General features: G+C 65.0%; 1 protein-coding gene across 1 annotated transcript; it reads left to right on the top strand.

Moving 5' to 3' along the window:
- The first annotated feature begins 338 nt into the window (after positions 1 to 338).
- On the top strand, positions 339 to 13,005 carry Necab2 (N-terminal EF-hand calcium binding protein 2). The gene is made up of 13 exons (XM_090357000.1): positions 339 to 566; positions 2,103 to 2,127; positions 4,675 to 4,783; positions 5,379 to 5,404; positions 5,500 to 5,597; positions 7,077 to 7,213; positions 7,740 to 7,858; positions 8,000 to 8,079; positions 9,695 to 9,748; positions 10,162 to 10,274; positions 11,247 to 11,324; positions 11,958 to 12,049; positions 12,570 to 13,005. Exons 1-13 carry the CDS (start codon positions 339 to 341, stop codon positions 12,596 to 12,598), a joined length of 1,188 nt encoding a protein of 395 aa, XP_090213126.1. The 3' UTR covers positions 12,599 to 13,005.
- The last annotated feature ends 1,191 nt before the right edge of the window (positions 13,006 to 14,196 follow it).

The raw sequence follows: 14,196 nt of genomic DNA, 5'->3' as shown, positions 1-14,196 counted from the left end.
GGCGGCGGTGCCCCGCCGGCCGCCGGCAGAGGACGCTCCGGGGCCGCCGCAGACGCCCGGCGGGGACCGGGGTCTCGGGATCGGGGGGGCCCCCGACCCCCGCTCCGCCCCCGCGGGCGGTCCGGCCGCGCGTCCCGGGAGCGGCCGGGAGGGCGGCCGGGCGGGGGCGGCGGGCGGCGAGCACGTGGCTCGGGGTCCGGGCGGAGCCCCCCCGCCCCGTCCCCGCCGTCCCCGCCGTGTCCGCGGGCAGAGGCGGGAGGCGGCGCCGGGGAGGGGTCGCGCGGGCGGCGCGGGCGGCGGGGGTCGGCGGGCTTCCGGGCGGCGGCGGCGGCGGCGCGATGTGCGAGCGGGCGGCGCGCCTGTGCAGGGCCGGCGCGCACCGGCTGCTCCGGGAGCCGCCGCCGCAGGGCCGCGCGCTGGGCGGGCTGCTGCGCTGGGTGGGCGCCAGGATGGGCGACAGCCGGGCGCCGCCGCCGCCGCCCGCGGACCCCGCCGCCCCCGCCGCCCCCGCGGACCCCGGCCCCGGCCCCGCCGCGCCGCGCGGGGGCACCGCCGTCATCCTGGACGTGAGTACGCGCCGGGACCCCGGGACCCCGGCCGGGACGAGCCCTTCCCCTCCCTCCCCGGCAGCTCCGGGTCGCGTCCCGGCCCCGCCTGGCCCCGCCCGAGCCCTTCCCGGGGAGACCCCCGCTCCTGAGCCTCCCGCTCCCGTCCCGGGACCCCTCGCCCCCTCCCCTCCTTCCCCACTCCTGCGCGGAGCCACGACCATCGCAGCCCCGCCGGGCCCCGCTCCACCCAGCCCGACCCGCCGCGCGCGCCCCGGCTCCCGGCTTCCAGAAGTCCCGCCCCGACCCCAGACCCACCCGCCCTCCAGGGGGCCCCCACCCTAACTCCGGGGGCGGGGCCGCGGGGAAGGGTACCCGGAAAGCTGAGCGCAGCAGGCGGGGGCGCTTGGGGAGCGGGGTCTGGGGGAGGGCTGCGCGGGGGGAGGGTCTGCCTGGGCGTTGGGGAGGGCGGGGAGGGGTCTGCCCGTGCGTTGGGGCGGGTCTGCCTGGACGTTGGGGAGGGCGGGGAGGGGGTCTTCCTGAGCGTTGGGGGAAAGGGGGAGGGTCTGCCGGGCGTTGGGGAGGAGGGCGGGGAGGAGGGCGGGGGGGTCTGCCGGGCGTTGGGGAGAAGGGCGGCGCGCGTGGGGAGGGGAGCGTGCGGAGTGCATCGGTGTGTGCAGGCTTCCCTGCTGCGGAGGAGCTGGGTTTCCTTCCCCCCCCCCGTGCCCCCCTGAAGTTCAGGAGGGGCGGGGGTCGGGCCGGGCCGGGGACACCCACGCCTGCCTGCAGCGCGCACAGCGCGCACAGCGCGCACACCCGGGACCCGGCGCGCTGGCGGGGACGCAGCGGGACGCGCCCTGCACTCTCGGCCCGGGTGGAGACCCGGGTGGAGACCTGGGCGGAGGCCGCAGCTCAGCCCAGCCGCGGGGGGCCCTGGGCGCCCCGACTTCCTCGGGGAAGCCGGTGAGGGGGAGGGGATGCCGTCTGGCGTCAGCCGGCACGGGAGTTAGATTCCGGGGTCTCTGCCAGGCAGCAGGGCTTTGGTGCTCTGGCCCTAGGTCTGCGTGCCGCCTGGGCGGGGCTGAAGCTCCAGGCCACGTCGGAGCTGCTGCCTGAGCCCCTCGTGCACCTGCTGCCAGCCTGCCCTGCAGGTGGGAGGGGGCAGGGTCAGCAAGCCTCCTCCTTACCAGACAATGCTGCCACCCAGCCAATGCTGATGGGGCTGCAGGGAACCCCCCCTCCGCCCCCACTGGCACCCACCTCCCGGGGAACTCCCAGGGGTCCGGAGAGAGTGCCAGGAGGAAGGCTCAGGCTGTCTGGTTGTGTGCAGCAGGCTTGAGGAGAGGCTGTGCACCTGCAGGTGGGAGGGGAGTGCGTGTGGCTGCCAGCTGTGGGCCTGCTGATGGCACAGAGGGAGAGGGGTGGCCACTTCCCAGACCTCAAGGGCAGGGCCTCTGCCAGCTGTGACCCAGCCCTGTGTCCTGACCTCCCCGGGACCACAGGCCCACTAGCTGAGGGAGGCACAGCTCCACGCAGATTCCCTTCTTCTCTCTGCAGATTTTCCGCCGGGCGGATAAAAACGGTGAGTTCCTCCCAGGCTGTCCACTCCAGGCCTGACCCTGTGCTTGAGGAAGCCTCCTGGGGAGGGGATGCGGGCGGCGTCCAGTCTGCAGGAAAAGGGCACAAGGCGCAAAGCCAGAAGACCACCCCAGCTCTGCTTTGTAGCTCGCTTTCCCCCTCTGAAGTTGGTGTCCGAGCTCCTGCCCTGGGTTCCCATCCCCGGATTTGGGAAAAGCCAGTGTGTGCGACGGACACTGGGAAAAGGATTTGGGGAGGACACTGTGTCCATTCACCCAGGCGCCCAGCGCAGCCTGGGGCAGGGCAGGAAGCCCCAGTGGGCTTGAGGTCAAGATGGCAGCTCTGAGCCCAGCACAGTGGCTCACGCCTGTCATCCTACCTACCCAGGAGACTGAGATCTGAGGATCCAGGTTCAAAGCCAGCCAGGGCACAAAAGGACCTGAGAATCTTATCTCCAATTAACCTCTAGAAAACGGGAAATGGGGCTTGGCTCAAGGGTGGGGTGGTAGCCTTGAGCTGAAGAGCTCAGGGACAGCGCCCAGGCCCAGAGTTCAAGCCCCAGGACACACACACACACACACACACACACACACACACACACACACACACACACACATGATGGCCGCTCTGGCCCCACCCCTGCCAGTTACTGCAGAGTGGGCAGCGGTGTGGGCATTGCTGCGCAGAGGAACAGCTGGCCTCAGGGCCACAGACACTGCAGGCCTGGAAGCTGTACTGGTGGTAGAGATGGGGGAGAGGAGCAAAGGGGTTCCCCACCCCCACACTGAGGGGGACCCCTCACCTCCACACCGAGGGAGGACCCCTCACCCCCACACTGAGGGAGGACTCCCCACCCTCACCCCACGGGAGGCCCCGGGGTGTCAGAAAGGCCCGCACCACTTGCAGTTGGTATGCACTTGGCTAGTACTGTCACATCTCTGCCCCTCGCCCCGCTACATGTCCTGCACAGTATGAGGACATATTGGGAGCTGTCACCAGGGCTACCCAGGGGGAAAGCGATAGCCCTTCCCCAGCCTGGCTCCTGTCCAGGCGCAGCCATGCTGGGCTCTATGACCCCAAGCCCTCTGTCCTCTGTCTCCCCACTGCAAGTGGCTGTCCACTGACAGCTGCCCGTGGGAGGGGGCTGCCTGGAATCTGGGGGCGCCCGTGGAGCACTTCCCGGGTCAGTTCTCCTCCCTCCGCCGGTGGTGCTCAGGGCAGCCAGGGTTTTGACTCAACACACAGGATGAGAAGCAGTGGGAAGGACGGCTGCCCCACGTGTGGACGTGGATTCCTTTACACATGGGGTTGCTGGACACAGGGTGCTCCTGACTGGCCGTCCACAGCAGGGATCCCCAGGGGTCCTGGCTGTGTGGGGGCTGGGCTTGTCCTCTGGCATGGACGCAGAGAGCAGGAGCGGGGACCTGAGGCTGGGCCTGGCTTGGGGCACTCGTGATGAAGACCAGCTGGGGCTGTGGACCCCAGAGGAGGCCTGGAGTGAGAGGCCTGACAGCCTGGCATCACCCCAAGAGGGGGCCGCCTGGGCAGGGCAGGGGACAGGGGACAGTGGTCTCCTCCAGAGACCCAGAGCCATGGGGCTCAGGCATTTGCAAGGGCGTGCAGACAGGCTGGGCTCTGCTCATTAGCAGGGCCTCCCGTGAGGGCCTCTGCTCGCTGGCGAGGTGGCAGGGCCAGGCCCGCGTGCCTGATCTAATTGGACCCCAGGCAGAGGGGGCGCCTCGCAGAGGGCTCATTAACTGAAACAGGCTCATTAGGCCCGCACTTGATGAAGGTAAATGCCAGCCACCGAGGCTTTGTGAAGCGGGACCTGCGGGCCGTGCAGGCTTTGCTGTCAGCCTGTTCCTCCGGCGTGGGCAGTGGGCAGAGGACGGAGGTGTCGGGCCAGGACAGCCGGGAAGGCTGGGGCCCCTCCACGTGGGAGGCAGACACAGCTCGCATCCGTCAAGTCCAGGCAAGATGGACCCACGGACTGGGCCCCACCGGAGGGCTGGCTACGGGGCTATGTGCACACCCACCATGTGCTGGCAGGTGGAAGGCCCCCCAAGTCCAGTGCAGTGCAGGGGCTTCAGCTGGGGAGCCACTGATGCTGTGGCTACATGTGCCTCAGTAAAGTGGGGCAGCAGAGCTCTTAGGTTAGCGAGTGGGACAAGGACAGCAAGTCTAGGGACAGGGCTGCGTCCTGCTTCAGTCATTCTGGGGGCTTTGTCACCTCCTGTGATGCTGACGTGCGCTAGTAACCGCCATGATTCAAGTGGCCTCTGGGTGATGGGGCCAGGAACGGATGAGGGGCCCAGCAGACGCCCACATTTGCTGTGTGCTGTGGTGGATGAACTAGCTGGCTGGGAGGGGGCGCCTCCACTTGTGTGTGTGTGTGCGTGTGCGCGTGTGTGCGTATGTGTGACTTGGCTGGCTGAGGCCTCCATGCTGGAGTGACTGAGGGGGTGGTGGAAGGATGAGGAGCTGGGGCAACCCTGTGAGGGGACCCTGTCCCCTCACCCTGTCGCCTTCCCCTCCCACCACCACCCTGCAGATGACGGGAAGCTGTCACTGGAGGAGTTCCAGCTCTTCTTCGCAGACGGTGTTCTCGATGAGAAGGAGCTCGAGGACCTCTTCCACACCATCGACTCCGACCACACTGAGTAAGCCAGCACCTGGGCAGGCAGCACTGGGGCCGCCGCCTCCTCCTCCCAGAGGCCCAGCAGTCCTCACCGGCCTGGGGACCCCCCCAGCGTCAGGGCCAGGCCAGCCAGGTGGTCAGGGTCGAGCCGTGGGCCGGGGTGGGGTGGACTGGGGCAGGCCTCGTGCTACGCGGGCGCCACCACTCACACCAGAAGGGGCCGCGCAGTGCTGGCCAGGCCGAGGCCCAGGGTTGTGGGCAGTAGCCCTGGGTGGGCAGGGAGCCAAGGACAGGCAAGGCCACAGTTCTTGGCCACAGATGTTTGTCCACTTGCACTGCCCTTCGTGAACCCCGCGCTCAGGTGAGAGGCCTCCACAGCCTGTCCCTCAGACTGCACGCGCCGTGTCCTCCAGCTCAGAACAAGGACGAGCACTTCCCGTGGCAGGGAGGAAGGCTGCAGCGCAGGCCCCCTCCCCACCCGGGCCCAGCCCTGGCTGCTCGCAGGGGTGCCTAGGGAGGAGAGAATGTGTAGTAAGCCCTGTACTGATCACGCGGGACTGTGCACGCCAGGGGCCGGGATCTCCACTGATAATTAGCCTCTCTCTCTCTCTCTCCAGCCATGTGGACACCAAGGAGTTATGTGGTAGGTGTTGGCAGTGACCGTGATGGGGGTGCAGGAGGCCCCGAGGGACTGGGGAGCAGAGCCCCTGCGACCCCGTTTTGCCCTTTGCCCCGTAGATTACTTTGTGGACCACATGGGAGACTATGAGGACGTCCTGGCCTCCCTGGAGACCTTGAACCACTCCGTCCTGAAGGCCATGGGATACACCAAGAAGGTCAGCCGTGCGGTGCTGCCCGCCAGGGGCCGGGGCCCCAGCTAGGCTGTGTCTGGGGGCTTCCTTGTGGAGTGGGCTGGATTTGTGACGGGAAGGATTGATGTGAAGAGATACAAACGAGAGGCTTGGTAGCCGTCCTGGCTGGTGGGGGTCTGGTTTGCAGCTTGAGGCCCTTTCCCCAAGTCCAGCCTGGTCCAGGCCCTGGGCTGACCAGCCCTGGAAGTGACATCTTTAGAATTCCCAGCGTCAGGCGCTGGCTGGGGACTTGGAACACATGGGCATCTGACTTCCCAGTCACTTTCTAGCAGCTGGGTTCTGGGTATTGGTTTCTCGACCACGCATGTGTTCTGGACCCTTGTGGCCGTTCATTGATCCCGGGCCGTGGGCGGCACAGCCCACTCTGCTAGGAAGGACTTCAGTCACAGCCGTGCGTGGGGCAGCCAGGGTCCCACACTCTCCCGGCCCGGTGCTGCCCGCCCGCCTGCCTGGAAGCAGTTCTCCATCCCCACATCCTGCCCAGTCCCGACACCCCCGCAGCTCCCTCCGTATCTTCTCTCCTCCCTGCCCCGTTCCTGGTCTTCTGTCCCTCGGCCACGTCTCCTATGGTGCAATTACTGTTAATTAATTCCCAGTCAGAGTGATGGATGGTTTAATTTGCTTTCCTTGAGAGCCTGTTTTCCCTGGCTTTGCCAAGGACTGGGCAGAATTCCCAGATGCCTATGGCAGGAGGCGTGGGAAGCAGAAGTCTTGGCAGAGAAGGCCCAGCCCAGAATTTGACCTCGAGACCCCACTGCACTCCTCACCTGCCACAGCGCCTCTGTTATCTTTTCTTTCTCCCTCCCGGGATGGGAGACCTTTCAGCCAAAAGAAGCTCAACTGAGAAATGTCAGCGCCGGCTGACACCTGGTGCCCCTGCTTTTCTCCCTCTCCTTGCCAGGTGTGCTCCTCCCCCTCCTCCCCAGCATTAAGACTGGTGCTCCTCCCCCCCCCCTCCCCTAAGCTTCAGCGCGTTCTTTGGGGAAAGCCAAGTTATCCCTGTCCTGGGTTGCACTGGCCCTCTTTTCTCTTCTCTGACTGACGTCATGAGCCCAGGGCAGGGAGCCCTCCCTGGAGGAAAAGGGAGGAACAAAGTCTTGCAGATTCTCTCTACTGATTTATTTCTTGTTACAAGAAAGCTGCGCTGCCAGTCGATGCTGCCACCACCATCCCCACCGCCCTGGATGCCCTCATCGTCACCACCACCACCTTCGCCGTTCTGTCTTTTATCATAGCAGCCGCCATTCACCCAGTATTTGTGAATGCAGGTTTCCTGGGCTCTGGGCCTTCTGTCCTCAGCGAGGCCGGGGTGCTGGGGAGTGATGAGGCGTCCGAATTCCTGGCGCTGTCAGGGCCCTGCACCTCCCAGCGTGGAGTCCACCATGAGGAGAACCCCTCCAGGCCCAGCCCCCCCCCAGCGCCCTCCCTTCCCTCCCCACACAGGTGTACGAGGGAGGGAGCAGTGTGGACCAGTTCGTGACGCGCTTCCTCCTGAAGGAGACAGCTAACCAGATCCAGTCATTGCTGAGCTCCGTGGAGAGTGCAGTGGAGGCCATCGAAGAGCAGACCAGCCAGACCCGGTGGGTGCCTGGGGCCGGTGAGGCAGATACATTGTAGGGAGAGGGTGACCAGGCCCCAGGCCTGGCTGCCTTGTAGGCGGGGAGGGTGGGCTGGGGCGGGGGGCTTGGGGGGCTCTGCCTGGCCAGGGCTCGGGCTGTGATGCACTCCTTTTCCCAGGGCTCCCTTCAGACATCCCACTGATGTAAATCTAGGCACCACCTTGGAGCACAGAGTAGCACAGTGGCCTCCAGAGAGGCAGGGAGGCCGGAGACTGGTGTGTCCCTGGCCTGGGCTGGACAGGTTGGCCTGGAAGCTGGTAAACTCCCAACCCCAGAACCAAACCTCTGAGACCCAGGGTCCTATGGACCTGAGTTTCAGTCCTGGCTCTGCCCCAGCTGCCTGAGGCACCTGCCCCCGTGGACCTCAGTTCACCTTTCCACCCTATGGGGGCCTCATCCCCAGCTGGTGCTTAGTAGATGCACTGAAGCTACAATGGCTCTAAGGGCCTGCAGCTTCCGCCACTGTGCATTCCCTCACCCGCTGCAGACAGGACCACTGCAAACCCAGCCACGTTGTCATGGAGACCTGGTATGGAGGACCCAGTCCTCCCTACGCCCCCAACCACAAGCTTGGAGCCCCAGAGCAGGGGAAGAGCCTGTCGCCAGGTGAGAGAGGAACTGCGGTGGAGGGGTGGGTTCTCTCTCTGACAGGGCCTGGTCTTGTTGGGGGAGAGCGTGCTGGGGACTCTGCTGCCTCCCAGGCCCAGCCTTGCCCCAACCCAGGGCCTGTCTTTTCTTTTTTCCCAGTCACCAGGGACCCAAAAGAGGAAGGTCTGGAGGCTCAGGTTTCGAGGTTGGCAGAGCTGATTGGAAGGCTGGAGAGCAAGGTAGGACTGCGCCTCTTCCTCCTTCCTCGCCAGGCCCCCACCTCCACGCACAAACGAGGCCAGTGGGACTAAGGCTCGGGGTGGGGATGGAGCCCGTGTTGCAGGGGCGTCTGCCACTCGGGCTACGAACATTCATGGGAAGCTAGGAAAGTTTACCTTGGGACTCAGGGACAGGCGGGGGCAGGGGTCACACCGCTGGCATTCAAACTCCAGCACTGCCAGTGTGGCTGTGTGCTCTGGCCAGTGGCTGACCCTCTGAGGCTCAGAGTCTCCTCTGGCCTAACCACAGCCCCTGGCGTGCTGGTTGTGGTCAATGCCAGCCGTGTTGGAAGGGATTCCTGGACATTCTGCCGTCAGAACCTCACCTCTGTGCACCTGTTCTTCTACCTAAGCAGGGCTGCAGGATCCAGGACATTATCCTCGTCCCCCACAAAGGACACTCATACTTGGGGAGTCCACGGGGAATCTGTGGTTGGCAAGACAAGCCTCAGAGGGCCAGGGCGGGATCCCCTCCACTGCCACCCACCCAAGGCAGAGCAGCTGGGGCTCCCGTTGTCATGACAACCCCGTGGGGTGCAGGCAGGAGGAGGAGGAGGAGGGAGGAAGGCTGTTTGAAGCTTATTTTTAGACCCTGGTTGCCCTAACAACCAACCGTGCTGGCTAGCAGCTTGAGCACCTGGGCCTCCTGGAGATGGGCAGGGGCGTCCTCTGTAGCCTGCGATAGGCCCAGGCCTGGAAGCCAGGGCCAATCAGAGCCTGGCTCTGGGCCCCACCCAAGGGCCCACCTAAGCCACCTCCTGAGTGAGGGAGGGGGAGGGAAGAGAGCGGGGCAGCCTGTGAACACCCCTCATTCTGGAAGGGAGACGCCAGGCCTGAGAACAGGCCAGACCTGCGTGGAGCGCCTCTGCTGCTGGTCCAGGGGCAGATGCAGCCATGGGGTTCCTCTGCTCAAGTCACACCCACCCCACCCGCCACAGTTGTGCACACCCGTGCTGTGTGTGTGTGCAATTTGGCCAGGCTGTCCAGGTGGAGGACAGCTGAGATGTCGGGGTGCCCAAGTTAAAGAATGACAAAGCGAGAGGCACTTGACTGGAGCCCCGCCCCTGACCTTAGCCTGCTTCTGTGACCTGCAGAGCCAACGTGCTTTGCTGTGAATCATGAACCATTGCCCATGAGCACGGAGGCCGGGGGGGGGGGGGGGGAGCACGTGGCGTCTGAGCAGGGCTGGGAGGAGGGCAGGAGCTCCCCCCTCCTCCACCAGCGCCTCCTCCATTGCGGGTCGTGACTGAGGTGGCAGCCGGGGGCTGGGGGATGAGGGGTGTAAGTCAGGGTCCTCAGGGCAGGCCCCATCCTGGATTCAGGTCTTCCCCTCCAGGGCCTCCCTGCTCCTCCCATGCCCCCTACAGTGCCCTGCTACAGCCAGGTCCTTTTTCCTGTTCCCCTTGTGGCTGGGCCCGGCCACACCCAGGACCCTCAGTGCTGTGGAAGGGAGCCAGCCCTGTCTGGCAGGTCTGCAGCTCTGGTGTCTACTGCCCTCGGCCTGTGTGGGCTCCTGGAGGCCTTCTGGGCAGACGGGGCCTCTGTCTCAGCCATCACTTGGGCTTCACTGTTTCAGACCCTCTGGTTTGACCTGGAGCAGCGCCTCTCTGATGAAGAAGGCACCAACATGGTAAGGCTGGTCTCCCCCGACCCTGGACTCTCAAGCACTGAGTGTTCAATACCCATGATGCCCCTTTCTCAGGACCCCACATGGGCAGTGGAGCCCAGCGCCTGCCCCACCCTGACCCTCTCCCCAGGGGGCAGAGGCTCCAGAACTTGATCAGAGCTCTGTCTGGAGCAAGGACAAGGCTGGGCAAAGCCAAGCTGGCTGGTCCCTGTGTGCTGTGTCAGGCTGGGATTCCAGACCCTCTGGCCTCTCCAAGCACCCCTGTCTGGGGTGGGCCTCTGTGGGCACAGATGGAGTCCTTGACCCGTTCTCACATGTGAGAATGGTACAGAGGACCCTGAAGTGAGGCCCGGGGGGCTGTGCGAGGGCCAGACCCATAGGTGCCCCCACTCACTGCCATGCTGCCCGACACACAGCATCTACAGCTGGTCCGGCAGGAGATGGTCGTGTGCCCAGAGCAACTGAGCAGCTTCCTGGACTCCCTGCGCCAGTACCTTCGGAGCACAGCAGGAGCTGGAAGCTGCTTCCAGTGAGTGAGCAGGGATGGGGCTTCCACCGTATGGGTGTGGTCTGTGCAAGGGGTGTGGCTTCCAGGGAGTGAGCAGGGGTGGGGCTTCCACCGTATGGGTGTGGTCTGTGCAAGGGGTGTGGCTTCCAGGGAGTGAGCAGGGGTGGGACTTCCACCGTATGGGTGTGGTCTGTGCAAGGGGTGTGGCTTGCAGGGAGTGAGCAGGGGTGGGGCTTCCAGTGTGGGTGTGGTTTCCACCAAGGGCATGGCTTCCAGTAGCTGGGGGCGGGGTCCATATCAGGGGCGTGGCTTCCAGCGAGTGGGCCAGGCCAGGGGAGGTGAGGGGCAGGGACCAGGAGAGCCACACTCACCAGACTCACCTGAGCTCAGGATGACTTTTGCTGGTTGCCAGTGAGAGACCGGGAGCAGCGAAGCCTGCCTCAGGCTGAGCCCGGCAGCAAGAGCCTGTCCCCCCACTTCCCTCAAGGAGTTAGGAGCCCCCAGCCCCCCATGGAGTCTTAGATCGAGCATAATGAACTAATGATTGGATTAGTGGGCTCCAGGCCCAGCTCTGTCCCGTGTGGCCCAGCCCAGAATTGCTGCTCCCACAGAGGAGCGGAAGGGCCAGGCCAGCTCCAGGAGGCTGTGTCAATCCCACAGGGCAGAGGACAGCCCTGGGCACGGTGCATTGGATGGAAGGGCAGAGGTTGTTTTCTAATGACTGAAATCTTCCACATCATCTCCCCTTCTAACTTAAGCCCCAGGCTTGAGCCAGGAGCTGCTCTGTGGAACTCCCGTCAGAGAGGTGGTGGCGTGGCCCCTGCTCCCCTCCCTGGAGGCCCCTGGAGGTCTTAGGTGGGAGGAAGAGGGACTGAGGAGCGCTGGGGTGCAGCTGTGGTCAAAGAAGGGCCAGGACCAGGGCAGCCTCCCGCTGACCAGGCCCCCTGTGGCCTGGGGTCCCTGCAGACCAAGCCCCCACTTCTGCTCCTGCAGCATCACCGCTGTGAAGCTGTCGGACGGCTTCACCTTCGTCATCTATGAGTTCTGGGAGACGGATGAGGAGTGGAAGAGGTGGGTGAGCCAAGCCCCGCTGTGCCCAGGGCAGGGGAGGGTGGGAACAAAGCTGGCACCCAGGTTACAAAAGCCTAGGCCCTGGAGAGCTGGCCGCCCTGGGCCTCCAGCAGCAGCAGACAGACAGACAGATACACAGACTCTCCAGCATCAAGACCCCCTTCAGCCCCCATAGTGCTGTGTGAGCCACAAGACTTCAGAGTCACTGACAACCTCTCCAGTCCCTCCTCCTGTGCCCAGTTTGTTCTTCCATGGAGGGCTGGGCTCAGCCTTGGGCACCTTTATCACCCAGGCCTGTCACCCTGAGGGCAACCATGCCAGTGTGGGCCAGTGCCAGGGAGAAAGCCTGGCCCCTGCCAAGCCACTGGGCGTGGTATGGCCTGCTCACCGAGTACCTTCTGCCCCTCCCTGCATGGACGCACGACACGCAGCCACAGAGGCTGGGCTGTCCGTGTCCTTCCTCACCCCCACCGCCCCGTGGACACCCCATGACTCAGGCTGCAGCCCCCAGTGGAGGGCTCCAGGCTCCCTCCTGGTGCTCACACCGCTGTGAGTCCTCATCTGAGCTGACCCGCCCGGGGACAACCAGGAGGGGCCGCGCCACCCTGACTAACTGGATTCTCGGGGCCCCAGGCACCTGCAGAGCCCAGTGGGCAAGGCATTCCGGCATGTCAAGGTGGACTCGCTGAGCCAGCCCGAGGCCCTCTCCCGGATCTCCGTGCCAGGTACCGGTGCCCACAGCTCTGAAGGGATGCCCTGACCGCTTGGTGCTGGATGAGAGCACATGCCCAGAGGAGGGGCAGAGGAGAGAAGGCCCGAGAGTGCCCTCTACAGCCTGCAGGCTCTCAAGCCCTCCATAGGCCCCCGAACCCTCCACGGGCCCCCAGGCCTTTCACACACACCCCCAATCCTTCCATGGCCTCCCAAGCCCTCCATACTCCTGGTCCTTCCACGACCACTCCCCCCCAGCCCTCCAAGGGCCCCTGGGCCTTCCATGGGCCCGTGAGCGCCCTCTACAGGCCCAACCCCTGTGTGTGGAGAGCCAGGCTCACCTGGATGGGTGTGTGCCTCGACACCTGGGTGGGCAGCGGGCCCCAGCCCCCCAGTCCTGGTGCTGTGTGGAGCTGGTGTAACGGGGGGGGGCATGGGGAGGAGGGGCAGGCCTGCCGCCCTCCCTGGAACCCCAGGGGAAGGGGCTGCACATTGCCCACCCTCTAACGACTTTCCTCCCTCTCCCCTCTCTAGCTGCCTGGTGCACCGTGGGCCGGGACTGAGCCCTTCCTATGAGACCAGAGGACACCCCCTCTTTTCTAGACACTTTGGTACCCAGCGGTCTTTCCAGCTTTCTTCTCAGCAGGATGGCCACTCCTCCCGCAGCCGAGCAGCAGTCCCCCCCACCTTGGCAGAGCAGTGTCCTGGGCTGCTGAGACCCTGGGGTCCAGCAGAGGCCAACTGGGGAGGGGAGGGGAGGGGGGCTTGCAGGATGCAACCCTCCTTGGCTCTCAGCAGGACCCATCTCCCAGGCAGGCTGCTTCTCTTCTCCTTCTTGCTGACTGTCCACCTCCCTGGTAGGAGTGTGACCCGTAGTGCCCAGCCTAGGTCTGGGCAGAGCCTGTAGGCGCCAGTAGAGCCCCTCACCGGTGCCATGCTAGGCACGGGCACCCAGTAATAAAATCTGGTTGGGATAGGTGTGCCATGTTTCTGTCCCTAATCTGGCCTCGGCTCAGGAGCCCCTGTCCCCATGTCCCCATGTCCCCCTCCTTAGCTAGGACGCAGGAGGAGGGGAGTGGAGATCACACAGCTCCCCCACCCCGCCACCCTGTCGCAAGGCCTGGGATGCAGCACTTTGCAGAGGCTCTGCTCACCATGGCACAGAGCCAGGCAGGGGCCACCAGGGTGGCCACAGGGCCAGACAGATGGCTGGCAGGTCCCTGTAGCCTTGCTGGGGGCCTATCAGCCCCACCCCCACTGGGGCACTGGAGCCCTTGAGCCCTTCATGGCTGAGCATTAACAATAAATCAAAGGGGACCCCTTCCCCTGCCTGGCCAAGATGGCACCGCTCCAGTAAAGCTGCAGCGCAGAGCCTTTGCCCGGGGTGCCACTTGGCCACAGGACAAAGGGTGTGGCCAGCCGTGGTGGGGCTGGTCTCTGCCTGCTGCCACCTCCTGTCCACTGGCAGCCAGGGCACCCCTCGGCTACCCTCCCAGTAAGTGGGGTGGAGGAAGGAGGTGGACAGGAAGTTGAGCCCAGTCCTCGAGGCCTCTCTGTGGGACAGCTGCTGTGCTGTGGGCTGTCCACCCCCGCACACCCTGAGAAGTCACTGGACCCGGTGTGGTGGGGACGTGGCCACTGGTGGGTCGAGGCGTTCTTTTGGGGGGGCAGTGGGACTATGACAGGATATGCTAAAGACCACCAAACTGTACCTCTAAGGGGCAAAACCTTGATACGTGAATTACTTTTCCCAGTGTTCAACATTCATCTTTGTGACCATGTCAGAAACACGGAGCTGTCACCCCACACAGCCCAGACGCCTGGCTCACCCCCCCCCCAGGAAGTGTCGGGAATGCCAGTCCCCCCATCTGTGGCGGGGCGGCTCCCACAGAGCCCTCTGTGCTTCTGGGAAAATCGGAACAGCAAGGAGGAGGGAGCAGGGCCTTCCTGGGGCCCACCCCACTGTAGTCTGGGCCGCGATGGCAGCCAGCTCCCCAGGTGACTCCACGTCAGGGTGAAGGCTCACAGTCCTATGTCCTGTCCAGGGAATGGCTTGAGTCCACCACGTCCCCAGAGGCCCCTCCGGCTTCCAGCCTCGGTCCCTGCTTCCTGACTCAGTGTCCGCCCTCGAGTGCTAAGTTGGGATCCTCACCTGTGAGCC

The sequence above is a fragment of the Megascapheus bottae genome, chromosome 24, assembly GCF_031878675.1.
Source record: "Megascapheus bottae isolate mThoBot1 chromosome 24, mThoBot2.hap1, whole genome shotgun sequence".
Taxonomy (NCBI): Eukaryota; Metazoa; Chordata; class Mammalia; order Rodentia; family Geomyidae; genus Megascapheus; species Megascapheus bottae.
This window is presented reverse-complemented; position numbering and strand designations above follow the sequence as displayed.

Bases quoted from the DNA above. Each gene is read 5' to 3' on its own strand.
- Necab2 (XM_090357000.1), top strand. From the start codon at position 339: ATGTGCGAGCGGGCGGCGCGCCTGTGCAGGGCCGGCGCGCACCGGCTG. The intron at 2,128-4,674 runs GTGAGTTCCTCC...ACCACCCTGCAG, and splicing joins CCGCCGGGCGGATAAAAACG to ATGACGGGAAGCTGTCACTG. The intron at 8,080-9,694 runs GTAGGACTGCGC...TCACTGTTTCAG, and splicing joins TTGGAAGGCTGGAGAGCAAG to ACCCTCTGGTTTGACCTGGA.